We start from the raw sequence: 26,603 nt of genomic DNA on the forward strand, positions 1-26,603 counted from the left end.
AACCCACCTTCAGCCTGATCACACCGATGACGTCACTGCGATTAGGCGGTGGTGGTGTGGTGGTGGGTGGGGATGTTTCCACACTTTTCTTTTTCTTTCGAAGATTTGATCGGCATATTCATGCATAACTACCGTAACATGCAGGGTATTATTATTTAACGGAGGTCTTAAATTGATGGTCGGAATTGTGCAGTGGGCAGTTTTCTATGGAGTAGTACTCCGTACAAGGGAGTTCTTATTTACTTCTTTGGGGGCGATTGAGTTTTGCTGGGGTTCGGTTTGGGTTTGTCGGATTACTTGACTGGCTAGAGTTGCTATCCATTTGTGATGGGGAGGTACTAAGTGGTTCTTTTGGTATCATTGTGGTATCATGCCTAGATGATTTTCAAGTTTTACAACTGTATAAAGCAGAGGATTCCAGAGAATAGAGACAATATGTGAACTTTTTTTGGTCCAACAAGTATAAGTCGATGGACGAGATAAAAAAAACAGTGTCACCGTTTCAAAAGGAACTTGGTAGAGATAATCAGAGTCTAGACTACTAGTGGTAAATATTGCAAATGCATAATCATGCCGACCGTTCTCGGGCTTAATTTCCTCCCTCCGCTATCATTGTATCGTGATTTGAAGAATCTTGCATAACGTACCCAGTGATTGGGACAGAACAGTTAGCCACGAGCCCGAGCTCGTGACCCAAGGGCTCTGACCCCAGCCTTCATTGATCGCGCGTTTACAAATCGGCGTCCTCCTCGTCGGGCAGGGGCTGTTGGGCGGCAACGTTCATCTCCTTCTCGTACTCGGCCAGAAGTTCGGGGTTGACCTGGACCTCGGGGGGAGCAAGAGCGGGGGCAGCAACGAATTCCTGGAAAATAATCGTTAGTCTTCAGTCTCACAAGTAGAAAGCGACCAATATTTGGATCTGACTCACCAGCTGGGCGTTGCCGACCAACTTGCGAGCGAGCCAGAGGAAGGGCTTCTCGAAGTTGTAGTTGGACTTGGCGGAGATGTCGTAGTACTGGAGGTTCTTCTTGCGGTGGAAGGTGATGGTCTTGGCCTTCACCTTACGCTCCTTGACATCGACCTTGTTACCGCACAGCACGATGGGGATACCCTCGCAGACACGGACGAGATCACCTGAAATTGGACTTTGTTAGCTTGGTCCGAGATGCGCGTGATTGAGTCCCAAGTTGAGGATGCACTTACGGTGCCAGTTGGGGACGTTCTTGTAGGTGATACGGGAGGTAACATCGAACATGATGATACCACACTGTCCGTTGATGTAGTAGCCATCGCGAAGACCACCGAACTTCTCCTGACCAGCAGTGTCCCAGACGTCGAACTGGATGTTGCCCAGGTTCTGAATAAAAGCGTTAGTCGGACCGGCACAAAGACGGCGGAATGGACAAAGCGGGGGTTTCGGCGGGGCATACGGTGCTAAAACCGAGAGGGTGCACTTCGACACCGAGAGTGGCGATGTACTTCTTCTCGAACTCGCCAGTCAAGTGGCGCTTGACGAAGGTGGTCTATAGTAAAATTTCTCCAGTCAGTAAAGACGTCTCGTTGGGTGAGGTTGGGCGGGCGATGAGGTTTTTCTGTTGATAGGGACGACGGGCTACAGGGAGGGGTAAACACGCATGACAGGAATGCAGTCGAGCGTCAAGAGGCGTCGAAGCGACGACATGCCATGTGTCCACCCATGTAAGCCAGATGGGGATGGAATATCTCTGATTTAACTTGCCTTTCCAGTACCACCGTCACCGACGAGGACAAGCTTGAAGGTCGGTACCTCAGCAGCCATGATGAAGGTTTGATGTGATGTGGGGGGGAGGGATGGAGATGAAGAGAGAAACAGAATTTGCGAGACAAGTCGACAAAAACTAAAGAGTCGACGATGGGATGCGACACTCGATGGACAAAGTGATCGAGAGGGGGATCGATGGATCGAGGGGGTTGGACAGGGAGGAGTTTAAGAGTGGGAAGGTTATTTCAAGCCGGTGATGGAATTTTTGCCGTTGAGTTCGTCGGTCGCCCAAGCCTGAGGTCACGTGGTGCTTGTTGGGCCTCAGGCAGACACGTGCCCCGCAGGATCGCGCAAACTGCATTTTATTTGCATGCCTCGCTGTCGATCCGCGCGGTTCTTTGCGAGAGAACTCTTAACGCTGGACGGAGTACGGATTAGATGATGTCGATGGACAGGTGCAATCTCATATATTGAACTAAACTGAAACGCCACCCTGAATGCTTCCCTAGGTATTTCCCTGCAATAATAAACACGTCGCGTTCGATCATGAATACATGTCACATTCCTCATAAGAGTCCTTCTTCATAAGAGTCCAATATCAAACAGTAAGGAGAATTGATCAACGAAAGTAGAAATTGCACCCGGGGACTTCCTGGTATTCCATGGACTATCCCAGAGTACGGTAGGCGGCCGTCATCCTCGTGCCTAATCCGATGCCAATCCACTACAGCGGCACGAGATGACAACCCAACAAGCCCCGACCGCCCCAATCGCGGCGAGGGACGAGCTGCAGGGACAAGTCAACGCTGCTGGAAGAGCTGGGATCTTTCCTCACAACCTTGACCGCCACAGTGCGCTAGAAGACGTTAGTTGAGATCATCTTTTCAAGTGCATAGCCTTGAACGAGAGGGACCAGAGGGTTCGACGGCCTCTTTGAACATGCAAATCAGGGAACTTCCAACTTACCCCTTCACTCTGCTGAACTATCTCCGCCACCTTAGAAAGACGTTCATGGTTCAGCCAGTTGGCACTCCCAAACTCCCGAACGGTATCTCCAACCCTCAAACCTGCCTGGTCTGCGGGACTTCCAGGCACCACACTATTGACCTTTGCAAACGGTAACCCAGATGTATTATTGCCAGCCACATTAGGTTGTGACCCCGATGTACCATTCGTACCAGACTGTGCGGTAGTTTGCGCCCGCTGCAAATTCGCAAAGTGATTGTGGATTCCTTTCTCCAGATGTGACATCACGTCTTTATGATCGTTCCGCAGTCGAATTATCCGGGCTCGAGTGGTGCGTACTAACTAGCGCTTAGCAAATGCACTGCGGGGGCCAAAAAGCAGTGACTACTCACTTTGGGCGACATCGATATCGTCTCGTGGAAAGCCGTCGAAAGTAGTGAGAGATGTGTTCATATTAACGCCATGCTAGACAGAAAGCATCGTTAGTCGACATCTCACAGAGTGGCAAGGGGTGGTCCAAGATCGTATTAACTCACCGAACCGAGGACACTACTCAAGGCCGAGAGTTCTTCTTCGATGCGTTCCTTTTCTTGCATGAGGTCGACCATGCCGAGCTTGGACAGATCGAGAGGAGGAGCCCCTCCGGACGTAGGACCGGAGGCTACTGTTGGGGCATGAATATTGGAACCCATGGGTATTCCCATACTAGAGTGAGTGTGAGGTGGTTTAAAACATCGTTGGTTGATGTAAGATGAAGGGATCGGGAGCGGCGAGAGCTGTCGCAGACCGATCCCGGAAAACGGCGGTGGGTCTGTCGGTGGGAAATCTGGGGGAGTTTCACCTTCTTGGCATCGTGCGCTTGGAAGTCTGAAGAGCCCTGCGCAACACCATCATCCATGTCTCGTCAATTTTATTATAATTGACATTGATATTAAGTTATTGTAAATGAAATTGTCACAAATGATGTCAGGTATTTGTCAAATGTTACGTATTCGCCTGAAGATGCTAAATCAATCTGCTGTCTGCTATCTGCTACCTGTATACTGCCGCTGAACTGACATCTAAAAGCCTCAAAAGTAGCATGAACAACACTACCAACCTGTGAACCGTTCACTCTCACTAGTCTTAATGCTTTGACCCTTTTCTTCATTAGGAGTCCGACAAAGGGTGCACAGATGATGCTGATGCCCCTCGTTTCATCGGTGGGCGCAATGAAAAGCCGTTACCGTGTGGTAGGACCAAACACATTGTTTGGAAATTCAGTTTCCAACCGAGCAGTGCATGATTTAGAGGCAACTTTACTCAGAGCATTACCGTAAGTTTGTTTAACCTACGTGATGCTTTCGTTTGCACTGAACGTGTTGCTCCAACACGTGAACTCCCCGGTGCAGACAGCAAGTATACCATGCTTTCCCCATGTGTACCAGTCGTTGCTTCCACTTGCTTGCCAGTACCACACACCCCCTGGAACGTGTGCTTCAGTGTGCTTCTGAATTCGAAGCATACCTGCATCTAAGCTCACAACCTCAGTTAAAGTTTGCTACTATTTCACACAATCATCATGGAAGAATCAAAGGATATGGGCGAGGCTCCCTTGCTGATCCTAGAGAAGCCAGGATATGAGGTGGAGATAACTGCAACGCATCCTATGCCAGTGGATCCCGTGGCTGCATTCAAGCGTTGGATGAATAGCTTCCGTTTCCGAAGAAGCTGTCCCCCACCTGAAAGATACGTCGAGGGTTGGCCAATGGAAGTCAAGCCAAGTGACCGGGATCTTCTGCCTGACTTGCTAGCCTCGAATGAGCTTCAGGAAAAGCAATGGGAATCCCTATCCCATCGTTCATCACATCTTGGAACCGTCAAGACGGCTACTCTGAGTATCACTAGCCAAAGTGTGGTGAGATCGAGGGGAACCACTCAGAGCACGACAAATCACAGTATAAGGTCCGATGCTCGTGAATCGCTAGACAGCATAAGACCAGCGTTGAATACTTCAATCGACGAGGAAGCTCAGCACAGGGCCATCAAGAGGCGGCGTGTTCTCAGGGAATTAATCACCACCGAATGTGACTATATATTCGGACTGAAAGCACTGGCTGATGTATGATCCCCCTTGGACTGAAGTATAGGCCCACGCGCTGCTCTTTGCAGATAGCTAACATAGTATTCGCTGTTTGTAGGCTCTCTTCATATTTTCTGTCAGACCGGAGATTTACCACAACGTTCAACAGATCCGTGGCACGCATGAGGACTTCCTTGCTCAGATCCGAAAGCTGACCCCCATATCTAATTTGACGGCGACCGAGTTCGAGACTCTGATGCCCCAGGGAATCCATAAGCGCTTGAGTGGAATTGACTTCGGATTGAGGGCTTTGCATGGCAAGTCTTTACGATCACGCAGCTTTAGGGCATCTATGGATTCCCGTCTCAAAGCGTTGGCTGCGGAGACAAAAGAGGCCTTGCAAGTTGCATTGGAAATCGGGAAGCTAGTAAGTCCATATCAACAAGCTTTAAAAGTCTATTGGCTACTGACTTGGCATGGGTAGTCGTTGTCTTTTGCGGCCTACAAAGCGTTCTGTAAGAACTATGGCTTGCTCACGGTGGATGTCAGTCTGCTCCGCCAGTCTGTACCCGATTGGCGCATATTCGACCAGGGTATTGAAGCTCTATCCAAGTCGGTTGCATCGTTGGAAAGACAGACACAAGAGGAGAATAAGGCTATGTCTCTGAATGACCTTCTGATTAAGGTTGGGGATATCACCATTTGGTTATGCTTCTGAATGCTGACAGCAAACAGCCGGTTCAGCGTCTGTGCAAATATCCCTTGCTGCTTGAGGAATTATTACGATGGACACATATCCAAGATGATCCCTCTGCTCATGACGGCATTCGGCAGGTACTTGAGAGAGTCCGCGCGGTGGTCTCCGAAGTCAATCAGATCACTGAGAATCCTGCTAGCAACGCACTAGTGAAGAAGACGTTCTTGTTGCAGAGTTTCATCGATCTATCAGCATCGGTAAGTATAACACGGCTCCCCTACAGGTTATGGAGACTGAGGTGATTGGAATCCACAGAACACGATAGACAATATCTACAAGCAACTGGGTCCTCTGAGCCTCTGCGGAGTCCTTCATATCACATACCAGACTACTGAGTACATTACGGGAGGATACATGGTCTGCATTCTTTTCACCTATCATTTTGTCATTGCCAAACCAAGTGATGACTACCGAAGGCTTCAGGCCATAGCATGCTTGTATATCCCAGACATGAAGATTGACTCAATAAGGAACGGAGAAGGTACGCAAGCTGCTGATGTGGATTGTCTGGATTGCTAACCTCTGTGATAGGCCTTCGTTGCTACGAATGCTTGTTTTCTTGGAAGCTGATCTTCCAGTCTCTGGGCAAGAACTATGAGCTAGTGCTCAGTGCTTCGTCGGCACGAGAAGAAAAGAAATGGGAGACTGAAATGCTCAAGTCTGCAGCCGCATTGACTGACATGCCGAAGTCAGTAGTGGCGAAGCTCAAAGAATACTCATTTCTGTCTCTGGAGCTGGCTCCATTGAGTTGCGGCAACGGCCTCCTGCCTCCATTACCTCGCCGGCCATCTATGCAGGCACTGGCCACATCGCGGACTTTACCAGATTCGCAGAACATCATAATTAAAAAGACGCATTGTCCACAAAGACTTCAGATGACGGGATCTGTGGAGGGGGAAATCGAGCGGCCAAAGATGTCTTCCTTGTGTCCAGCACTTATACTGACAGCCAGGAGACAAGATCGAATCCTCCTAGAACGTGCGATCTCTTCTTTCTACACACGAGACGCTCTTCCGTACCCTGGGATGACTCTGGGCAAGGGAGACATTTTCCATAGTCCTGGGTCCCTTATGAGACACTTGAGCCGCCGGCCGGGATTGTACCGACGCTCCAGCTGTGTGAGCCTAAGCACTGGAGGACATCCTGCTGCTAGATCTACTACGGGGGTGATATGTACAGACGAAAGAGATCATAGGAAAACCGGGAAGAGTCAGGAGAAGAGTTTACGGAATGTATCGAGAGGCAAGCCAGCAACTCCGGAGACAGACAAGGGACCGAACTCGTCGCGACATAGCAAGGAAACCCTTAGAAGGTCCAAGACATGGAAAGGGAAAGGAGGATCGACTGCGACAGCCAAGGCTGAAATCATCCCGCCCAGTCATGGACACAAAGGAACGGAGACTCCCGACGGTTGTTCCTTGAAGGCATCTGCGATTCGGAGAATGTTCAATTCGATGTCCTCCCGCCGAACGAAGAGACAGGGTCGCATGGGGCTTGGGAGTGGAGCGTGATGGAGGTGATGATGCAAGTTGTGTGAGATTTCCCTGCAGCATTGCATCAGATGGTCAGGTACAAGTGTGTGGGTGTGGGTGTGGGTGTGTGTAGAATATGTATGGGGTTCTTAGGGATTCGTGTTGATTCTGAGGAGAGTGAGTGGGGGGGGACGAGAGGTTGATCGGGGCGAAGCGAAACGTAATCAATAGCCTTAGCGAGCCAGAATGCCAGAATGCCAGAAATGTCAGTGACTGGAATGATGATGATGATGCCGATGAGGGAATTGAATTCCATAGGGAGCCATGTTTCTCCACCGGGTGAACCAGAAGCGCAAGTGCGCAAGCATCAGTCGATGATGACGTCGGTGCTCCCGCCAGCGACCAGGGCATCATCTCACACCCTCGTCGATGTATTTAAAGGCCTGCAATATTTCACGAGAGGGAGAGATCAGATTGAATCCCATTAACTCAATTATCACACGAGATCTAAATTAGCCATTCATATTCCCTTTGCACGACTTTCCTCCCTTCAATTGCTCTTCCTGCCACTGTTTGCCCGCCTTTGTCCTCCGGTAGCATCGTGGTGACGTCATCTGCCCTCACCTCACACGACACTCTTCCAACTCACTTCATCTCGACCTTTTCCTCTTCTCCATCCTCTCAGTGACCTGACAGACCATCGTATCTGGCAACTTCATTGAAAGAAACTAGACCGTCTTTCTATCTTCCTCTCAAACCACCACAGACCACTACATATTACCAAGATGCCTCGCCACAACGACCCCACCTCCAAGATGTTCTACAAGGGTGCATCCGACGACTTCATCGTCTTCGTTGATGACCATGAAGCCCTGAACAAGTGGCGCAGTGACCGTTCAGTTCCTCTGGCGGAAGTTCTCAACGGCTGGAAGATCTTTGTTACTCACAAGTAAGCTCTTGTCTTCGAATAATGCCTTCAGCGGTGAAGCAGCAAAGCTAACAAGCATTCCTTTCTAGGCACGGAGCCCAAGGCGTCCTCGACGGAGCTAGCAAGGCTAGTCTCGAAAACGAATTCGGAACTTCCAACGAAGATGACGTTATAACCCAGATTCTGGAGCGCGGCGAGTACCAGTCTACTATTGTATGCTGCCTTCGCTTTGGATTTTGACCCTAGATGGAGATCGATGCTGACTGATTTGTGATGATAGGCTCGCGAACAACAAGGTGATACCAACTTCCGTAATGGACCTGCTTTCCGATAGATTCGTGCATGTTAATCACGCCCTTGCTGGCTGGCTGGCTGGCCTTTCTTCACCCTTGATGGGTGGCGTGATGTGCAAGAATATAGCATGATATCGACTGAATCGAGCACATGATTATGCTTTTACTAGCGGATGAAACGTGACGCAGATGTATAACTTATCTACTACTATCCTAGCTATCTACCTAGGATATGAGAGAGAGGGTAATCGATAAATGAAATGAAATGAAATATATGATTGAATCTATACAGGTCTATGATTGTAGCCAGAAACCTCTAAGCTATATCTATTCTACTTTCGTATCATCACTACCACCCTTCTCCCTCTTCCTCTCCCATACTTTCCTCCTCTCAAGTACCCACCTCCCCAACTCATCCCAAACCTCCCTCTTCTCCTGCACCGACATCCCCGCCGCCAACCCGCTCGTAGTCGTAGCCACAAACACCCTCGCCCCCTCCCATCCCCCATCACCATCACCATCACCATCCACCCTCCCCATATTCATCCCCTCATCCTGCCACCCATACCTAAACTCCTCCTTCTTAATCCCCCTCCCCACCTTAACCCTCCAAACCGCCTCCCAAATACTCTTGCCCACAAGACACACCGCCTCAGGCCTCTTCTCCCTCACCTTCTCTTCCAGAATCGGCACCCCCGCATCCATCTCCTTCTTGGTCAGCATGCTCGCATCCCGCGTCGGCCGCTCCACGATATTCGTATTGCCGATGTTGTATAGCTCAGGCAGTCGGTATGTATCAGAGGGCGGGTGCCGGATGGGTGTGATCCCCGACCAGTGCAGGAGTTTCCAGAAGAGGTTGCTCGGGTGTGCGTAGGCGTAGCCTGTTATCCCCGTTAGGATGCCTGGGTTTACGCCTACGAGGAGGAGGGTTAGATTGGGTGGGATGGTGTCGACGAGGAGGGAGTCTGCTGCTGATGATGATGGGGAATGAGAGGTGGGTGTTGGGGTTTTGCGTGGGCGCGGGGAGGATGTGGTGCTGGTTGGGGTTGAGGTTGAGGTGGAGGATCGGGAGCGGGAGCGAGTTATTCGTGTCGTTGTTGTTGTCGTAGCTGTTGGTGGTGTGTTTCTTTTGCGTTTTAGAGGAGAGGAAGTGCGGCTTGGTTGTGTTGTTGTAGTGACTGTGGTTTGTTTCGTGGAGAGGTGCGCTGGTGGCGTTGAGGATGTGGGCTTTCCTGTGTGGAAGTATTGGTTGAGACGGCCGTTGAAGCTGGTCTTTTTGTTCACGGGGACGTCGTTATCGTCGTCATCATGTTCTTCAATATGAAGATCGCCCGAGTCATGATTGAGGGCTGTAGGGGGTATTTGGATCGTGTTGTTGTCCTCGCGAGGACTGTCTTCGACTAGGGGCATGCTGCTGGCTTCAGTTGTTGATTGTTTGGTTGGCTGGCTGAAGGGAATTGGATGCTGAAGTCTCTGCCTGTGTTAGTGACAGTGATGCTGCAAGATATTCGGCCGGTTAGTGAAGTTGATCAGTTTATATAGACATTATTCAGGGGATTGTTTAAAAGCTTTTCCTTGGTTGCTGGTGATTTGCCTCATCTCTAGTTCCTCGGTCTGGATCGCTCCAGACGCTTAGCCCCTTTGGGTATTATTGGACGCAGAGTCACGTGGATCTATTTGCCTCATTAAGGTGGCAATAAGGCATCAAATAAAGTATTCTTGGATAAGGCAGATTGGCACAAGTACTCCGTACCAGGTTTGTCTAGATCATTTCAATAGTACATCGTTGGTCCGACTGCGAAGAGGGCCTGTGAAGTGGGCAGGTCGTGGGAATTCTCTGTGTGCGATTATGGTATGCTATGCAAGACATCAATATGTACGATATACTATTCTCGATTCAAAATAGAAAACTATAATACAGACAGATACATGCACTCTGGCAATCCAGGCAACAGAGTCCTTCGTTAACTGCCACACAATCCAGGTCAATAGCTGGACAGTCATCGCTGACTGAAAGCGGATCTTTTATCTGTCCCAACTCCAAAAACACATATTACCGATATACTAGCATCGCTGGGTATCGTTTCATAAAATCGTATCAAATCGTGGTCGTTAAGTGTGTGAGGTTTCCGTGGTGGTACAAGTCATGCTATACCTTGTATTCGCTTCGCTTCGGGAGTGTCCATGGTACAGGGCAAACGATCTATTGTCATTAGCTATGACTTGGGGAATTGAAAGAGTAGCGTTGTACGTACCTCGCCCTCACTGTAGGCCCAGAAGTAGACCCCGATCCCAATGAGGTAGTATAGAGCAGGGTCCGTTCCCTGATAGAGGAGCATGGAGAGTAGGGCGCTGAGGGGATAGAAGATCAATCGGAATTCGATGCTGCGGTGCGCGAGGGAGCCGGCAACATATTTCAAAGGCCATTCCCATGCAAGGCCGAGTAGTCCCAAGAGAAGGTTGAGAATCTGAAGCACAGGAACCGGATTCACAGAGCCATTCAGATTGTCCGTCATAAAGTCCCAGAACACCTTCGGCCAGATGAACCCTTCGATCGCACCGCCGATTTGGTCTGTAAATTCAGCCATTCTGATTAGCTGTGTCATACGGTTGAATCGAGAGAGACTTGTACATACAAGCTGAGGCCGTGAGAATAATAAGTCGCGCCCAGTGATTTTTGATGAGCCTTCCCATGGTAGGCAGGCTTCGGCTATAGCGGGGAGTAGCGTCTTCCGTCCGGCGAAAGAGCTCGCAACGCAAGTATAGACACAATGCTGTTGTTGTCGCATAAACATAAGGATTGATGTTTTTTGACCGAAGAGTATCCCTCAACCATCCACCCGATCAATGAATGTCGTGTGTGCTATGCTCGTTCCAAATGACATGGCAGGTGGAGTAATGGGATGCAAGGTCAAGGTTGGTAAAGTCTTCCCCGGCAGTTTGCGTGTGAGGAGAAATAGTGTGTAGGTCGGATAATCTTTAAATCACAACAGTCACATCACCACATAAACTTAATGCACGAAGAACGACGTAGTGTCGCTTTAATAAGTCATGTCATGCATGATCGAGCAAACTTCAACTGATAGACCAGGTAGTGATGGTGGTCATGGAAGGGGGAAAAGGACTGGAATACATAGCTTCCGGCGCCAACGGAGGAGACCACCTGATTTGCATCTTCTTCACGATAGGCCGACGCCACGGAGTTGCCGTCCTCTGCGCTTCCCCCTCTCAACGCCTGTGATACGTGGATGCATTTTTTTCAACCGCTCTCTTTTCCAATCCAATCAGTTACGATGCCCTGCTGGAGGCGATCCTGACCCCCTTGACTTCTTCACGAGAACTACCCATGATTGGATGTGGACGCTCGGTGTAGCGTGAGAGAGCGAATGATCCTGGGAGCTTGGACGCTGGAAGCCCCAGTCGGGCGCTTCGTCGCACACGATACCAGCCACTCAGGACCAAAAGCTGACCAGCCAAACGGGGTGTGATGCACTAGCGACCTGACGGAGCGTGACGGTGGAGCGGAGGATGCAGGAGATTTGCGGCAACACACTTTAGCGGCCGATGCAGCTCTGTCAGTTCCACGTTCCGTCCGTTCTGATTGCTCCGACCAGCCATGGCGCTCCTCTGATGGCGGACTATCTTGTGAAGACTTGAGAAGCGGGGAAGTTGGTGCCCAGGTAGTCGGTCTTTTCCTTGCTCTCCAGTCCTCGTTGTGATCTCCATCGGGCCCCTACTGATGCGACACGGTGTTGCTACACAGCCATAATTACCCGCTGGCAAGTCGACTATTTTGACTTCAATCATATGTCTACCGGAGGAGGCAATATGCAAATAGAAACCCGAGATGTCTGATGGATACCTTGAACATAGGGAAACGTATACTAGGAGGAAGGCTGCTACTAGACAACTCACCGTCTTTTCGCAGGCCACTATCACTCGAGATAATTATAGCACCGTTCCTACCCACACGGTCCGAGTGCCAATCTGGTCATCACTAGATGTGATGAGAATCTCAACCGTGCAGGGCCAAGAACTTTAAACTGATGCCCCAGCATTATCGTCTGACTTCCCTGCTCAACCACCCTCAGGAATTGCCAGGGTCCTCCCTTTGAATCCCGGAGATGATTCTGCTTTGGACTAGTACCTGGATCATGAGTGTCTTGGCTGAAAAATGTGAGAGCTATATTTGGTAGCAACCGGATCTTAATCTGCATTTCGAGTCATTCTACGGTCTGTCCAGACTGTCAACGAGGTGCACTCCCCATGTCGATGGCCGCTTTGACCGCGTGTGACGGGATGCGCGCCTGCATAACGCATCTCATAGGCTGGAGTTGGCCGCGACTCCACCCTTCACAGAACGAATCAATGCGGACAGCGGGAGAAATATAGAATAGTCGACTATGGATTTACGGGCCCTTGACAGCATTTCACAATCCCGGTGCCACATGGTCAGGTCAGTGGCGGATGCCGGGAGATGAGGAGATGGCAGAAGGTTCGAAAAAGACGGACTTTAAGCGATTTGACTCGATATGTCCTATCATGTCACTACTAATTGCGCCAATCGCGCGCGACAGTCTCTCGAAAGGAAAACTCAAACAGTTGTGTGATTGAGACGCACACTAGATGGTGGCCTTGAATACGAGCGGAGGGATCATCTATCCAAGTAACGGAGGACGGTCAGACTCGAATTCTCTTCACCAAGTATCTGGTGCATCATGCGATGGCTTAACGCCTGATGGCCTTTTCTACAGCCCATTCTTGCCTGAGCCCTGCAAACGGTAAGCTCGGGGATAGTGGCTGTCCAACCGGGCGATCCGCTCCCTGCAGGCTATCTACCCTAGCGGCGCCAGAAGTCCGCACAGCGCAGGGGTTGGGGTAAATATAGAAGCAGGATTCCTGATCCTCGTGTCCCTCACCAGTTCTCCCCTCCATTCTGCAACCAAAACCGTATCTCCGGGTACGTACCAGACGCTTGACAGGATTCTCAACTGACATCAACCCCACACCAAGCTACTCAGAATCTACCCTTCAGGACCTAGGCCCGCTTAAAATGGAAAAGAAATAATCGGATCCCAACTTGTTCCTCGATTGGTCCCCGCCCTCTGCGATCGTCGGCTTTTACCGCGTCCTGAACTTTTGGCTATATTCCATCACCCGAGTAATTCTCATGAGCCATTATTTTCGATAAGCCAACGGAAAGTCTGTTATCCGTGAGTCCCCTGGGCTTTCAGGGTGCCTACGGCTCCTTTCAGCGTTCAATAGCGCCTTATCTACTAGGAACACAGGCTTCCGCTTTGCGCAGGCTTAACTTGCTGCATGCTTGGAGCGAAGCGCCGGCGCTCGAGAAGGATTCTATTTATGGATCCCTAGAGTAAAGTGTCCACCAAAACCGCTCCTTTTACCTATGGTACAGGCGCTTCGAAAGAACCCTGGAGACACGTCCGCTCAAAACATCCACTCCTTTTGAAAACGGGTCGTTGCTGGTCAATGATCAAGTCTACTAAAAAATTACCTCTTTATGTTTACACTGCCCTGATAACAACATGGAACATGCTTGGGGCTCATACGTTACTGCGTCAAAGGTTTGGTTCTACTCCATCTTCTGGGCGCTGCATTTTGTCATCTTTGCAGTGGGGTGGTAAGTCTGATGGTCCTGAAGACCGCCCGTACATTCACTGAGAATTTCCAGGTACGTCCAGGCTTCGGATCAGAGGCTGGCTACGCTCAATACCTTACAATATTCTGTTTGGATATCACGAGGCGCTGCACTTGTGTTGACATGCGATGCTACCCTCCTGCTGCTGCCCATGTGCCGAAATCTTGTCAAAATCGTGAGACCCAGGGTGCGATGGTTACCTCTGGATGAAACAGTATGGTTTCATCGTCAGGTAGCTTATGCTCTTCTGATCTTTACCATTATTCACGTGGCGGCTCATTATGTGAAGTAAGCCAATTTATCCTGAGGCAAGGCTATCGCTCTGACAAGATCAGCTTTTACAACATCGAAAAAGACCATATCCGGCCTGTTAAAGCCGTGCAAATTCACTATGCAGAAGCTGGCGGGATTACAGGACATGTCATGCTTCTTTGCATGATGCTGATATACACCACGTCCCATCAACGGATTCGGCAGCAGTCTTTCGAGACATTCTGGTATACGCACCATCTTTTCGTACCGTTCCTTCTGGCATTATACACGCATGCAACCGGATGCTTCGTGCGAGACACAACAGAGCCTATTTCACCTTTCGCTGGCTCTAGATTCTGGAACCACTGCTTAGGCTACGAAGGCTGGAGGTGGGAACTAGTCGCCGGAGGCTTGTACATGCTAGAAAGGTTATACCGCGAGATTCGAGCACGACGCCATACTGTGATTCTAAAGGTGGTCCGCCATCCGTATGGTAGGTTTTGCATCGACCAATATGAACTTCCGGATTCTAACAGAGATACACAGATGCCATGGAGATTCAGTTCCGCAAGGATAGTATGAAATATAAGGCTGGCCAATGGCTCTTCATCCAGTCTCCTGATGTATCCAGCAACCAATGGCATCCGTTTACAATCACGTCCTGCCCGTTCGATCCATACATTAGCATCCATGTTCGCCAAGTGGGTGATTTCACTCGCGCCTTGGGCGACGCACTAGGTTGCGGGCCAGCACAGGCCAGAGATATGGAAGGACTCGACCCGCTGGGAATGTATGAAGTCGCCCTTCACAACGGACAGAGGATGCCGAGACTGCGTGTCGACGGACCATACGGAGCTCCAGCCGACGATGTCTTCGAGAATGAGGTGGCCGTCCTCATTGGGACAGGAATAGGCGTCACACCATGGGCATCTATCCTCAAGAACATTTGGCACTTACGCGCCGATCCCAAACTGGCCGGCCGTCTCCGCCGCGTCGAATTCATTTGGGTCTGTAGGGACACTTCGTCCTTTGAATGGTTCCAAGCCTTGCTCTCCTCTCTTGAAGCGCAGTCGGCGGCCGAAGCGGAGTTCAGTGGGAAGGCGGAATTCTTGCGCATCCACACATACCTCACACAACGACTGGACGACGACACAGCCGCTAACATCTTTCTCAATTCAGTCGGTCAGGCTGTCGACCCACTTACGGAGCTGCGAAGCAGGACGAACTTTGGCCGTCCAGACTTCAAGCGCCTCTTCACCGCCATGCGTGATGGTCTGCAGGACCAAACCTATCTATCAGGCGTGCATGGAAATTCTTCTACAGAAATTGGAGTTTACTTTTGTGGTCCCAATGCTGCTGCCAGACAAATTCGAGAGGCGGCCATGTCCACCTCAACGAGGGACATCCGGTTCAAGTTCTGGAAGGAACACTTCTAGACAGCGAGACCCTGTGCATAAGCTGCCAAACCGAAAAATTAAGTGAAAACAGAAACAACAAACTCACGATACGAATTGATGACTGATGACTCTTTCTAAATCCCTTTGACTGTTGCATGTAATTAGATGTACCTGTCTTGTGATTTGCAGTATCGTGTACTATACGTCTCATATCTGTCTATCTACCTGTCTTACTGCGGATATGAATAGCTAAAGCAACTGACCCATTAAATTTCCTTAAGGATACGATCTACTTACAATCATCGTTTCCAATCCGGGTTCTTAGGAGGTGTCGCTACGGGTGTCGGATTCTCAGTGTATATTTTGAATAGTGTCAGCTAGATGGTGTTAAGACGGGGATTTGGGCTTCGACCCTTACCGGCAGGAGCGCTCTCTCCGCTACAGGCAGACCTTCCACCTGGATCCTAACACCAACATTCTGTCATCTGTCTCAAGTCATTGCGTTGTATTAAGTCAGGTCTCTCCAATTTGCTTCACCTTGGTCCGTATCTTCTGACACCTTCCTTACCGACTTAGGGGTCAACAACATAAGCACGATCTGTATGTTGTCTGATAACTTGAAATATCAGTAAGAATTGGATATATTAAGGGCTGTATTCAACCGTAGAGCTGCTCCTTCCCCTATGGGGAGTTTTTCTCCCGTTCCTCCCCGGCACCGCAAAGGTATGGCGGACCATATAGTATTTCGACAGTGCCCGTAGTCCATCTATTGTACATTATCGCCATTACTGTCTCTATCTACGTTATAATTCACATTCGTTTACGAAGCATTGATCCCGCATGTAAGTCTTACATCCCGTAGCAAGCTTCTAATACTAACGGCTGCTGCTTGTTGATCAGATCCAGCTCTCATGACTTTTGGACGACCTGATCATACCCCGTACATTACGTCCATAAGACCGAGAACTTTGACTACCGTCAGTTCCGATATCGTCATATCACCGAATACGCTATTCCCTCGGTCTTTCGCATTGCCGGAGGTGTCAAGCGCAAGGTCGGGCCTAACGTATGCGGCTGTTGAAGTACAACAAGGAGGACCGGCAGAAGAGACGTTGGTGGAAGAGGCCCCGGATACTATCAGACAGGGAATGGAAACTGATGTGTAGTGTATAGATTCGGATTCTACGTGCGGCCACTGCAGCCCGCTAGTGCCGCTGAGGCTGCGAGGGCTCTACAAGGCGTTGCAAGACACCGCCCATAAGGTGGACGGTTTTATTACGGCGAGGAAATGGAAGTTCGAATACAGTCTAACAAAGAACCTTTCCTCGAGCGCGGGCGTCAGGTAATATTGTTTTTCGGTGACCGTTGCAAAGCGCGGTTCTTTTACGGTAGTCGTTAGCTAGAGCATTCCATTGTGATATAGGTTCACCATATTTGCTCCAGTGCCTGCACACGGTCGAAAACCAACCCTGGCTGCTGCGGCAACATTCAATTCCCATTTGCGGGCTCCTCCTGTTACAGCTGTCGCTCCTGCTCCGGTCCTATTCCCAGCTACGGGCTGAGAAGCCGCCACTGGCACCCGTAGACCATGAAACGCAGGGAAAAGACAAGGGAAAAAAAAAAAAAAAAAAGCCCACCCAAGAAGAACACGTCTTCACCGAGGCAGAAAGGGGGAAGGCAAGGTACGGCGTTGGAGGATCTCAAAAAGATCGTTGTTTGTGGTAGAGAGGGGTGGCGAAAAAGCAGGTGATGCCTGGATAGAGTGAGTGTCTCAACAGAACAAAAATCACTACGGGGGACTCCCTTCAGGAACAATAGAGTTGCCTATGCCTCATGCTATTAGGGAAGGAACACGCTTATGATTTGAGTACAGGAAAGAACTGGCTCCATCCAGCTGCTTTTCGATAGCGCCGTCGGAATAGTGGACCTGCTAAAAAAATGCGCTGATGCTAGTTCAGCTCAAAGGACGAGGGAAACGTGGTAGATTGACAGAGTTAAATCGATCACCATTTCAGGTTTCAGGTCTCATGTATCTACGCGTATAGGGCAGAAAACCATAACGCGCCATTTACTCAAGAAAACGTACGCTTAGCGTTGTTACCTTAACAGTAAGGAGGATTAAATTGTCTATTCACTGGATATGTCTACGAGTTGGCTGCCCTTTGGCGCGCAAAATGCGTATCCAGGGGCCATAGTTCAATCAGTCATATATCGTTTAGAGAAAGCAGATCTGCTTAATGACTGGATGGAAAGCGTAGCACTGTGACATTGATGCGTTTTCTTCGCGTGCTCAAGTGGAATCATAATATCGAGATTCAGAATCACATAGCATTGCTGTAGCTGAGCTTACGCAAGAGGTAACCAAGATACGTGCAGTATCACGTATATCTATCTCACTAGGCCCGCGATGCTATTAGGTACGAAAGCTTATATCGCAGCAAACGACCCAGTTGCCCTAATGTCCCTGCTAGAAAACCCTACATGAGCCCGGATGCTTCCACTTGGTAGAGCCCACTGCTGCTTTGTCACATCCCAATTACTGAGGTCTCTTCTGGTCAAAGAAAAAGTGACCCTCCTGGACTCGCCAGGCTGCAGATGCACTTTCTCAAATCCGCGCAAGATATTGACCGGTAAAGAAACACCAATAGTCGACGACTGAGGGAGGCTTAAGTACAGCTGGGGAACAGCAGCACCAGCTACAGATCCTGTGTTCTTTACCGTTGCGGAGACTTGATAGAGTACTTCCCAGAGATGGGGGTTTCCTCCTGGAACGGTTTCCGAGGTAGCGGGGAAAGCAGAGAGGTTGCCGTTACTAAGTGATGTGATGTTAATGTCTTTGGCAATAGTGAAGGTCGTGTAGGAAAGACCATAGCCGAATTCATATTGAACGGTCTTGTTATAGTAGTCGAAGTGCCCTGTCAGAAAGCAAGCCATTAGGGGATCACTTTTGCTCCTTATCAATCAATGCCAGCCACACAAAGGGTTGACACCGAAAGAGAGGCTTACTGTAGTCTATCAAGGTCCCCTCCTCAAAGTCTGCTTGCCATGCAGTTGGATCAGTCGTGTGTTGCAAGCTGGTAGAGTTTGTGATCTTGGTGAAAGAATAGTCAGATTGCTGCTTGGCAATCGTGTACGGTAGATGACCAGAAGGGTTAATATCACCCCAGAGCACATCGACAATACTGCTTCCCGCTTCTTGTCCAGGGAAATGGGCCGCCAGGATGGCAGTGACGTTGGGGTGGTCTGCCCAAGGGAGGACGTTGATGCCGTTCGAGTGCGTCACGACGACAGTGTTCGGACATTGCGAGGCAATCTTCTCAACAACTTGGTCGCCTTCCCAATCTGAATGGAGTGTTGTTCGGTCTTCTCCCTCTGTAGCCCAACTTTTGAGGAACACAAGGCAAACATCGGGCGGAAACGGTTGTAGAGCGGAAAGGCTGCAAGTAGGTTTAGCCTACCCCAAAGGGGCTGGCTCATCTTGAGTCAGGTTGGTGGTGGCAACTTACTATGGACTGTTGTCCCGAATAATGGCGCTATTGTTCAGTACATATTGGACAAGGGTCTCTTTTCGAAACCCAACTCGCTCTTTGATCGCCTCCAGAGGACTCACAACGTAACTGAACAAACCGGATCCGGAGCCTCCTCCCGCTGCCAGTACGCCGTACTCGTAGTTACCCACGCCGTTGAAGTAGAAGACAGACATGCCGTTGGTAAAATCTCCCGCGTCGTTTCCAAACAGGGCTATCTGCTTGGGAGACTTCAGAGGAAGGGTGCCGTTGACGTTTTTCAAAAGAACCGTGCCTTCAGCGGCCTGTTTCCGAATGGCGGCGCCATGGTTGTCGCGGACGTCCACATTGGCAACCTCGCCGTACGTATAGTTGTACTTATACTCGTTTTCTACCTTGCGTGTTAGCCAGATTGCAAGTGGATGACAAGACAACATGCAAGGGACACCACTTGTACCACTCGAGAAAAGAAGGGCATTCAGCTGTTTATTGACGGGGTCAATAGCTGGAAAGTTCTTATCCTGGTTCAGGTGAAAATAAGGAGTCATAACTCGGCGGCACATGTCATCTAATCGATCTTCCGAGACCGATCCATTGTGGATAGACTTTGTAAGGTTTTGATGGAAATATACGGGTCCGAAACTCGCAGTGCCGGGCATATCCATATCCTCGCCTGCGTTAACAGCAAAGGCTCCACTATGTGTGGCGCCCCAGTCCGACATGACATAACCTTGGAACCCTAGTTCATCTTTCAGCAATCCATTCAGTGTCTTGCTATTCTGGCAGCCATATGTTTGGTTGAGGCGGTTATAGCTGCACATAACCTAATCTTCATGGTCACTACGATATCTTCATGAAACAGGCTTCTTCCGACTTATCTTACTGTCGCAACTCCGGCCTTAACCGCTTGCTGGAAAGGCCACAGATAGAGCTCATGCATAGTGCGATCATCGATGTTCGACGATACACTTTCAATTGTTGTACCCTCGTCATTCTGGGTAGGCTGACGCTGGGTTTCTTGTTCATTGCCGATGTAGTGTTTAGCACACGCCTGTACACCACCATCCTGAATGCCGAGGATAGTCTGGGTGAACAGATCCCCTGTCAAGTAAGGGTCAGGTGAGAAGCCTTCCCAATTCCGGCCTCCAAGTGCGGAGCGTCCGAGAGGTCCAGCAACAGGCCCAAGAACGACCTGAGAGCCCTTGCCACGGAATTCAGCGGCCATCATGTTCCCACGTTGATATGCGATGTCTCTGTCCCAGGTCGCGGCGATCGTGATGCCGGCAGGGAATACAGAGGAATAGGTACCTTGCTCTAAAGCCAGAGGCCCGTTCTGTATACACAGGCCAGAGAAGTTCAGGCGAGGAATGGGTGCGATGTTGCCGACACATGGTCCTTCAGTGCCGGACACAAGACCGACTTTCTCTTCAAGGGTGAGCTCAGAGACAAAGTCTGAGGCTTGCCGAAAGGCTGCTCCCCATGCGAGCCCCTTTGCCTTTGCTAGTATGTATTAGAAGTGATCAAGATACAAACGCCATCGTGGGCACTGCTACTTACGACTGGGGATCTCATCAGGGGTTGGGCTGTATAGGTAGTCTTCATGAGTCCATCCCGAGGCAAGAGCACAAAAAGAAGGAGACACAAAGGCTGCCAAGTACAAAGCTCGATTCAGCATTATGGCAAAGGTGTTACCATTGGATAGTTGGCTAGGATGCTCTACAAAGCGAACAGGGACACGAGGGTTGAGTTGTCTTATATACCTGTCAGTCTGAATAACGTCATCTTCAGCAGATAACCCGGCATATCGCCTTCATCCAAAGTATCCGAGAGGCCTTTTCGCATTCCTGCTTCTCCTCTCTGTGGCGTTGAATGTGCCAACTGAGACATCTGGCTATCTTGGCTGTGGTCCGATCACCCACGTTGAGTGTTTACTGGTGTAATTTGGAAAGCGACAAGCATCGCAACCCAGGAATCGGCTAAATTACGGCTAAACTTCCCAGTGGGCAGTCACACAGACATATACCTTGCTTTGTGTCCGTCTCGGCAATTCTGGGGTAAAAAAGGGCAACTGTGAAGGAGGGTGGGGGGTGGATATTGCAAAGACACCCTGCGGGGTGAGGACTAGGTTGGCTGCCAATATTACCCAATGCGGTAAGCCAGACAGCTACGTCCCGGGGACTCCTACCCTCGACACGGTGATGAGGCCAAGACGATGAGCTGGAGAATTCTTGGCTTTGGGTCTGAGCATATGTGCAATACAAGTCTTTCCGGGTAGATCTTCCAGCTTCAGTCCCCTGTTCATTTCAGCCTATGCCGACATCTTTCCGACATCATGCCGCTATTGTACGATAAATCCTGTTTGCTTGATCATTCACATTCAAAATTCAAATAGTAACTGTCTATCGAAGGGAATATACATATAGTCACGTAGAATGGCCGAGCAAATGATATAGGGAGTGGTTTCTCGACGTTCCACGTCATTTCCGTTTGCCTATCGTTCCTAGCTGCTACCAGGGATAGCACCACCGCATACCAAAACACTTGTTCAACCATAGCTTTCTATGCAGCAATGGAGGGCGACAATAGGCATGTAAGTCATTCACAAGTCGGCTTCTGGTGCATTTGTACTATGTTCACTATCATAGCGGCTCGATAATCGGGTCTTTGATAGATTAGGGACGCATTCTTATGACTCATCTCCGCATTTTATAACTATATCCAAAGGTGATAATTAGCATGGCTGTCACACCGTAACCTGAATCCCGCACAGCTTCAACATCCATACCCAGCTGCAGCCAGAAAATGATAACGAGACCGAAGGGATGGATATGATACAGCTGAACGGGCGAGCCAGGAACATAAGCAATGAGAGACGTTGGCTTTCTTCATGGGAACCAGTGACTGTATCGGAATGGCACTGGGCAGAGACCCCCAGGCTGGGCCTTGAGATTGGGCAGGAGGTGCCGGAACATTCCCGGGTATCTTGTGCGCAGCGGCTGACTAGTGCTTACGCAAGGTGGGATCGTTGATTATTTCTGATCATTGTGTGCTCTGTGAGCATCGCACCTCTGGCGATCCTCAATCAGCGGGGGCTAGACTACGCAGAAAGAATTGCCGCGATAGTGGTGAATAGGACAGAGGCTGAATAACCAAGCGTCAGCGTGAGGCTTGGACATCCGCCATGTGGGGATGACTCTTGAGTTACTGTGGAAGCAATCTGCAGCTTTCTTTACCTGGCTAGTAATTGGCTGGAAAGTCTCCCACATGACAAGTCCAAATGCTGGTGCAGCGGGCTTAGACAAACCTTAAATATGAAAAGAGGTCCTCAGGTCCTCTGAGCTTTCTGGACCAAGCTCCTTATCTAGCTCATCTGACACCGCCGCACCAGAATCAGAGGCCATCGCGTGTGTCTGCCCGATTGGCTGCGATTAACGAGTGAATCGGTGCGCTGGTGTAGTGTCACTTATTCCACTCCTCAATGAGAAGGTTATATAAATACTATTCTATTAACCCTCTGTCTCACTTTCGAATTCCTGAAGTTATATCGTTGACCGCCACTAAAATCCACCACCGCCACCATGTTCAACCCTCTCATTTTGGCTATAGCCCCTGTCATATGTTCCCTTTATTGGTTACTTAGCATAATATACGCACTCTACCTTCACCCTTTGCGACATATTCCAGGGCCTCGGTCATGGATTATTTTACCACTTTTACGACACATTTCAGGGATTCGAGGGCGACTCGATACCGACATCCACCGCTTGCATGAAACGTATGGGCCTGTGGTGCGTTTCACTGACAACGAGGTCTCCTTCATCACGGCAGAAGCATGGAGCAAGATTTATGGACATGGCCACCGTGAACTACCCAAGGTATCCAGCTCCGCCGCCAATCCGAGGGACATAGTGAGCTCCAACGAGGCCGACCACTGTCGGTTCCGCAAAGCACTCTCACCCGCCTTTTCCGCCAAGGGCTTACAGGCCCAAGAGCCACTGATCAACAGCTACGTAGACACATTGATCTCGCGTCTGAAAGGCATCGCAGAGTCCCAGTTACCAGCTGATATGGTCAAGTGGTACAATTTGACCACCTTTGATATTATCGGTGATCTGGCTTTCGGAGAATCTTTTGGTGGCCTTGAAAGCTCTCAGTATCACTATTGGGTTGCAACAATATTTCAGTTCATCAAGTTCATACCATTCGTCAGGTTAAGAGATGCATACCCTATGTTCTTCAAAGTTTTATCCCTCGTCATGCCTAAAAAGCTTCTGACTGCACGGGAGCGGCAACGGACACATACCAGAATAACGGTCCAGAAGAGACTCGACAATGCATCCAAGTATAATCGTGGAGACTTTATGGATTCGATGTTGCGGAATCGCGGAGAAAAAGATGGCTTAACTCACGAAGAGCTCGTGGCTAATGCGAATATTCTGATTCTTGCTGGCAGCGAGACAACTGCTACGCTCCTTTCCGGCATCACATATTGGCTTCTAAAGAGCCCTGACGCTCTCGCGAAACTAACCACCGAAGTCCGTTCAACCATGAAGTCCGAGGCCGATATTACCGCTAGCTCCGTGGTTGCGAAGCTCCCCTACATGCAAGCCTGCATCGATGAAGCGTTTCGCATGTATCCTCCAGTCCCGACCGGACTTCAACGTATGACTATCGAGCCGACCCTCATATCGGGATATGAACTTCCACCTGGTGTGAGTAAGCCTGAATGCTTGGTACGTTCACGCGCAACGGTTACAATTGACTAACTTCTCGATGTATGTAGACTAAAGTATTCGTGCATTCGCTTGCTGCCTACCAGTCATCCAGTAACTTCCATGCCCCGAAGTGCTATCTTCCTGAGCGGTGGTTACCGGAAGCCAGAACAGATCCGACTTCACCATTCTTCTCGGATAACAGAGATGTCCTCCAACCATTTTCTACTGGGCCTCGGAACTGCATCGGAAGGAATCTGGCCCTTGTTGAGATGCGAATTATTGTTGCCCGCCTATTGTGGAACTTTGACCTGGAGCTTTGCGAGGAAAGTAGACACTGGTCGGATCAGAAGACTTTTGCTGTGTGGGAGAAACCTCCACTGATGTGCAAGTTGTCTTTACGGACATAGAATTGTAGGAGGATAACAAGGTGTCTAGGGTTCAACTATGAGTTTTAATCATTGCGGATGTTCCCAAGTAAATGTCCGGGGAGTCGTGTTTAACGAGGACGTATTAGTGGAAAAAAACTTTCAAATTCACAGGGAATGAATAGATGGTAATCACTTTCATGCAAGCTATCATTCTCTGAATACAGCTTTATGGAACTTGAAGACCGTAATACGAGCGGACAGAAGTCTATGATTAACATGTCCGCCGCCGATGGATGGTTGTGAGATTTTCATACCTTGTTTCCCTTATTCGGCAACGTACATGCTCCGTTCCCTTCTACCAGTCTTGAATGTGTCCATCCGCATGGACAACCTTTCCAACATCCGCGTCTTTCACCAACCGGAATCATCACCAAGTCTCACCGTCCTTCATATGAATAATAGATCACACAACCTTCATCAAAGATCGGTTCAGTACCATCCGAAGCGCAACAAAAAACCCAAGTCCAACAAAGATAACAAGCACCGCAAAGACCTGCATCCAGCGATAGTTGGTCCCCTGAATCAGCGCCCCACTGATCGGGTTACCCGTTAAACAGGCAAATGCCGAGACGAAATAGATCATGCCCACGCGCACACCAATCTCCCTGATATCTGAAATCTTGGCAATACAGGCAGGAAGTAACGAAATGAAGGAGCCAGAGCCCCATCCGAAGACAATACTAAATGCCATAGTCGTTCCTGGAGTATCGATGAACCAGAGTACAAAGATCGAGACAATGACAGTCGCGACGTTGATAATGATCGTGTTGAAGCAGCCGTATCGGTCTCCGATGAATCCGCATCCGACGCGGGCTAGGACGCTGTTACGATGTTAGCTTCTCTCTCTCTCTCTCTCTCTCTCTCCACAGATGCAGTTGGTGTGTTTGAGGTCATACCTCGCAGCATTCAATGCGACAAGCTGATAATTAGCGAAGACAGATGACATTCCCAGACTCTCGGCATAGACAATGATGTAATTGATGGGGATGAATACACCCCAAAAGGTAAAGTAGGCAGCCAGTGCTAAGAGGACGAATCTGAGCTCCTTGAACGGGCGGACGAAGGACCACAGGGATATTGGCGTTGGCTGATGTTTGAGATTCGAGGTGGTGGCGAAGCTAGCAAATATGAGGAGAATCAAAAAAGTCAATGCGATAGCACGAATCGTCCAACCGAAGCTTAGTCCATCTGCTATCAAGTAGTCGAACATGATTCTGCAGATTACCCATGTTAGCGATGTGATAACTAGTGTTTGATATTAGCTTTGTAATACACATAACGAAAAACATACGGTAGAATAACACCACCCAGTGATGACCCACTAGCCACAATACCAATAGCCAGCGCCTTCCTTCGTCTGAAGTAGGTACTAACGGCGTTCATTCCAGAGTAAAATAGGGAGCATGCACCGATACCCGACAGAATACTCTGCGAGAGAAACATCTGGTAGTATTCTGTGCTCAGGCTCAGAAAGACCAGACCTAGAATGTGTGCACAGGCTCCAAGTATCACAGCATAGCGAGGCCCATAGTTGTCAAATATCTTCCCGAACACCGGCGCAAGCACAATCAACATGAACAGGTTAGCGGACGGAATCCAGGACACCGAGGAGGAGGAATACGAGGATAGCTGGTGCTCTGAATAATAGGCCTGAAAAACGCCAATGCTGCTGGTCCAGCCAAAGGAGGAGAAGTTGCAACACCAGGCTCCGGCGACTGCTAACCAGGCTCTGCGTCCTCCTTCAGGGTAGGTATGTTCCAGAGGGGCTGGGGATGCATCGGATAATGGGGAATCAACCGGCTGGGTCCCGAGGATTGGTGGTCCTCGGCCACGGTCCTCGCCGGTAGGGGTCTTTTCCATGGCAAGACAAAGAACCAGAAGTCACTAGCGTTGGAAGTAAAAGAGCAGAGTAAGTTAACCGCGAGGTATATGTTACAACAACCAGAAGATATATAAACGAGTTTTAGAGGGAGAAAGGCACGCATACTACGCAAATATAAAGGATCTAGAATCTCAAGTGTCAGGTGTAGAGAGCGTCAGCTTGCACAGAAAGGGCATAGGTAGTAAAAGCTGGCATGTATAGGGGACTTGTTTTGAAGCCGCATAGTCAAGCAGTAATCCGGTTGCCCAGAGCGCTTGATAATCAGGGTTCACCGATCAAAGGATGGGCAGGCGGACCGGCAAGTGGATCGGCAAGTGCCCGGACCGTCGCTTGTCAATGCCAAGTCTCCACTTCATCTCAATCCAAACTATGAGATCCACCGGATTGACATTGGTAAATTTGAATTAGATTACAAATGACAGTTTTAAAGAATGAATCTCTGTGAGACATAGCCAAGTATAAGAGCGACTAATCTATCTAGCCGATCTAGCAAGCCGCAAAACCCCAAAGGAATCTCTACAAAACAACCAAGAATGAGATGAAAC

The 26,603-nt window shown here is 49.5% G+C and overlaps 11 protein-coding genes across 11 annotated transcripts; 5 read left to right on the forward strand and 6 right to left on the reverse strand.

Annotated features, from left to right (window-relative positions):
* Positions 1 to 504: 504 nt before the first annotated feature.
* Positions 505 to 1,882, reverse strand: ASPBRDRAFT_40949 (Ran family GTP-binding nuclear protein). Its single transcript, XM_067624463.1, has 5 exons — positions 1,739 to 1,882; positions 1,431 to 1,523; positions 1,204 to 1,357; positions 929 to 1,134; positions 505 to 862 (listed from the first exon to the last, which is right to left on the reverse strand). The coding sequence occupies exons 1-5, from the start codon at positions 1,796 to 1,798 to the stop codon at positions 731 to 733; spliced, it is 645 nt and encodes a 214-aa protein (XP_067480529.1). The 5' UTR covers positions 1,799 to 1,882; the 3' UTR covers positions 505 to 730.
* A 583-nt stretch (positions 1,883 to 2,465) lies between these two features.
* Positions 2,466 to 3,857, reverse strand: ASPBRDRAFT_28537 (putative 26S proteasome non-ATPase regulatory subunit Nas2; the record flags this gene model as incomplete). Its single annotated transcript, XM_067622519.1, has 5 exons — positions 2,466 to 2,597; positions 2,708 to 2,997; positions 3,100 to 3,172; positions 3,244 to 3,584; positions 3,767 to 3,857. The coding sequence occupies 5 exons, from the start codon at positions 3,855 to 3,857 to the stop codon at positions 2,466 to 2,468; spliced, it is 927 nt and encodes a 308-aa protein (XP_067480530.1).
* A 411-nt stretch (positions 3,858 to 4,268) lies between these two features.
* On the forward strand, positions 4,269 to 7,346 carry ASPBRDRAFT_173843 (putative Rho guanyl nucleotide exchange factor; the record flags this gene model as incomplete). Its single annotated transcript, XM_067619755.1, has 6 exons — positions 4,269 to 4,808; positions 4,888 to 5,196; positions 5,254 to 5,454; positions 5,505 to 5,723; positions 5,782 to 6,007; positions 6,058 to 7,346. The coding sequence occupies 6 exons, from the start codon at positions 4,269 to 4,271 to the stop codon at positions 7,035 to 7,037; spliced, it is 2,475 nt and encodes an 824-aa protein (XP_067480531.1). The 3' UTR covers positions 7,038 to 7,346.
* A 209-nt stretch (positions 7,347 to 7,555) lies between these two features.
* Positions 7,556 to 8,364, forward strand: ASPBRDRAFT_40953 (SBDS family protein). The gene is made up of 3 exons (XM_067624464.1): positions 7,556 to 7,947; positions 8,016 to 8,139; positions 8,207 to 8,364. The coding sequence occupies exons 1-3, from the start codon at positions 7,784 to 7,786 to the stop codon at positions 8,258 to 8,260; spliced, it is 342 nt and encodes a 113-aa protein (XP_067480532.1). The 5' UTR covers positions 7,556 to 7,783; the 3' UTR covers positions 8,261 to 8,364.
* Positions 8,365 to 8,546: 182 nt separating this feature from the next.
* ASPBRDRAFT_121360 (mismatch-specific DNA-glycosylase) lies at positions 8,547 to 9,629 on the reverse strand (the record flags this gene model as incomplete). Its single annotated transcript, XM_067617422.1, has 1 exon — positions 8,547 to 9,629. The coding sequence occupies one exon, from the start codon at positions 9,627 to 9,629 to the stop codon at positions 8,547 to 8,549; it is 1,083 nt and encodes a 360-aa protein (XP_067480533.1).
* Positions 9,630 to 10,368: 739 nt separating this feature from the next.
* ASPBRDRAFT_122536 (uncharacterized protein) lies at positions 10,369 to 10,913 on the reverse strand (the record flags this gene model as incomplete). The annotated part of the gene is made up of 3 exons (XM_067617524.1): positions 10,369 to 10,422; positions 10,475 to 10,791; positions 10,856 to 10,913. 3 exons carry the CDS (start codon positions 10,911 to 10,913, stop codon positions 10,369 to 10,371), a joined length of 429 nt encoding a protein of 142 aa, XP_067480534.1.
* Positions 10,914 to 13,765: 2,852 nt separating this feature from the next.
* ASPBRDRAFT_28542 (putative NADPH oxidase (NoxA)) lies at positions 13,766 to 15,566 on the forward strand (the record flags this gene model as incomplete). Its single annotated transcript, XM_067622520.1, has 4 exons — positions 13,766 to 13,860; positions 13,912 to 14,166; positions 14,214 to 14,623; positions 14,677 to 15,566. 4 exons carry the CDS (start codon positions 13,766 to 13,768, stop codon positions 15,564 to 15,566), a joined length of 1,650 nt encoding a protein of 549 aa, XP_067480535.1.
* A 644-nt stretch (positions 15,567 to 16,210) lies between these two features.
* On the forward strand, positions 16,211 to 17,089 carry ASPBRDRAFT_28543 (uncharacterized protein; the record flags this gene model as incomplete). The annotated part of the gene is made up of 5 exons (XM_067622521.1): positions 16,211 to 16,250; positions 16,289 to 16,369; positions 16,428 to 16,689; positions 16,729 to 16,869; positions 16,951 to 17,089. The coding sequence occupies 5 exons, from the start codon at positions 16,211 to 16,213 to the stop codon at positions 17,087 to 17,089; spliced, it is 663 nt and encodes a 220-aa protein (XP_067480536.1).
* An 865-nt stretch (positions 17,090 to 17,954) lies between these two features.
* On the reverse strand, positions 17,955 to 20,708 carry ASPBRDRAFT_194248 (beta-glucosidase; the record flags this gene model as incomplete). Its single annotated transcript, XM_067620726.1, has 6 exons — positions 17,955 to 18,442; positions 18,534 to 18,964; positions 19,034 to 19,424; positions 19,491 to 19,857; positions 19,917 to 20,533; positions 20,591 to 20,708. 6 exons carry the CDS (start codon positions 20,706 to 20,708, stop codon positions 17,955 to 17,957), a joined length of 2,412 nt encoding a protein of 803 aa, XP_067480537.1.
* Positions 20,709 to 22,611: 1,903 nt separating this feature from the next.
* Positions 22,612 to 24,155, forward strand: ASPBRDRAFT_121974 (cytochrome P450; the record flags this gene model as incomplete). The annotated part of the gene is made up of 2 exons (XM_067617478.1): positions 22,612 to 23,745; positions 23,817 to 24,155. 2 exons carry the CDS (start codon positions 22,612 to 22,614, stop codon positions 24,153 to 24,155), a joined length of 1,473 nt encoding a protein of 490 aa, XP_067480538.1.
* ASPBRDRAFT_670525 (uncharacterized protein) lies at positions 24,103 to 26,081 on the reverse strand. Its single transcript, XM_067628831.1, has 3 exons — positions 25,468 to 26,081; positions 25,073 to 25,390; positions 24,103 to 24,997 (listed from the first exon to the last, which is right to left on the reverse strand). Exons 1-3 carry the CDS (start codon positions 26,034 to 26,036, stop codon positions 24,580 to 24,582), a joined length of 1,305 nt encoding a protein of 434 aa, XP_067480539.1. The 5' UTR covers positions 26,037 to 26,081; the 3' UTR covers positions 24,103 to 24,579.
* Positions 26,082 to 26,603: the final 522 nt, after the last annotated feature.

The sequence above is a fragment of the Aspergillus brasiliensis genome (assembly GCF_001889945.1).
Source record: "Aspergillus brasiliensis CBS 101740 unplaced genomic scaffold ASPBRscaffold_4, whole genome shotgun sequence".
Lineage (NCBI taxonomy): Eukaryota > Fungi > Ascomycota > Eurotiomycetes > Eurotiales > Aspergillaceae > Aspergillus > Aspergillus brasiliensis.

Bases quoted from the DNA above. Each gene is read 5' to 3' on its own strand.
- ASPBRDRAFT_40953 (XM_067624464.1), top strand. From the start codon at position 7,784: ATGCCTCGCCACAACGACCCCACCTCCAAGATGTTCTACAAGGGTGCA. The intron at 7,948-8,015 runs GTAAGCTCTTGT...ATTCCTTTCTAG, and splicing joins AAGATCTTTGTTACTCACAA to GCACGGAGCCCAAGGCGTCC. The intron at 8,140-8,206 runs GTATGCTGCCTT...TTGTGATGATAG, and splicing joins GCGAGTACCAGTCTACTATT to GCTCGCGAACAACAAGGTGA.
- ASPBRDRAFT_670525 (XM_067628831.1), bottom strand. From the start codon at position 26,036: ATGGAAAAGACCCCTACCGGCGAGGACCGTGGCCGAGGACCACCAATC. The intron at 25,391-25,467 runs GTATGTTTTTCG...GGTAATCTGCAG, and splicing joins CTGGGTGGTGTTATTCTACC to AATCATGTTCGACTACTTGA. The intron at 24,998-25,072 runs GTATGACCTCAA...ACATCGTAACAG, and splicing joins GTCGCATTGAATGCTGCGAG to CGTCCTAGCCCGCGTCGGAT.
- ASPBRDRAFT_40949 (XM_067624463.1), bottom strand. From the start codon at position 1,798: ATGGCTGCTGAGGTACCGACCTTCAAGCTTGTCCTCGTCGGTGACGGT. The intron at 1,524-1,738 runs GCAAGTTAAATC...ATTTTACTATAG, and splicing joins GTGACGGTGGTACTGGAAAG to ACCACCTTCGTCAAGCGCCA. The intron at 1,358-1,430 runs GTATGCCCCGCC...GCTTTTATTCAG, and splicing joins ACCCTCTCGGTTTTAGCACC to AACCTGGGCAACATCCAGTT.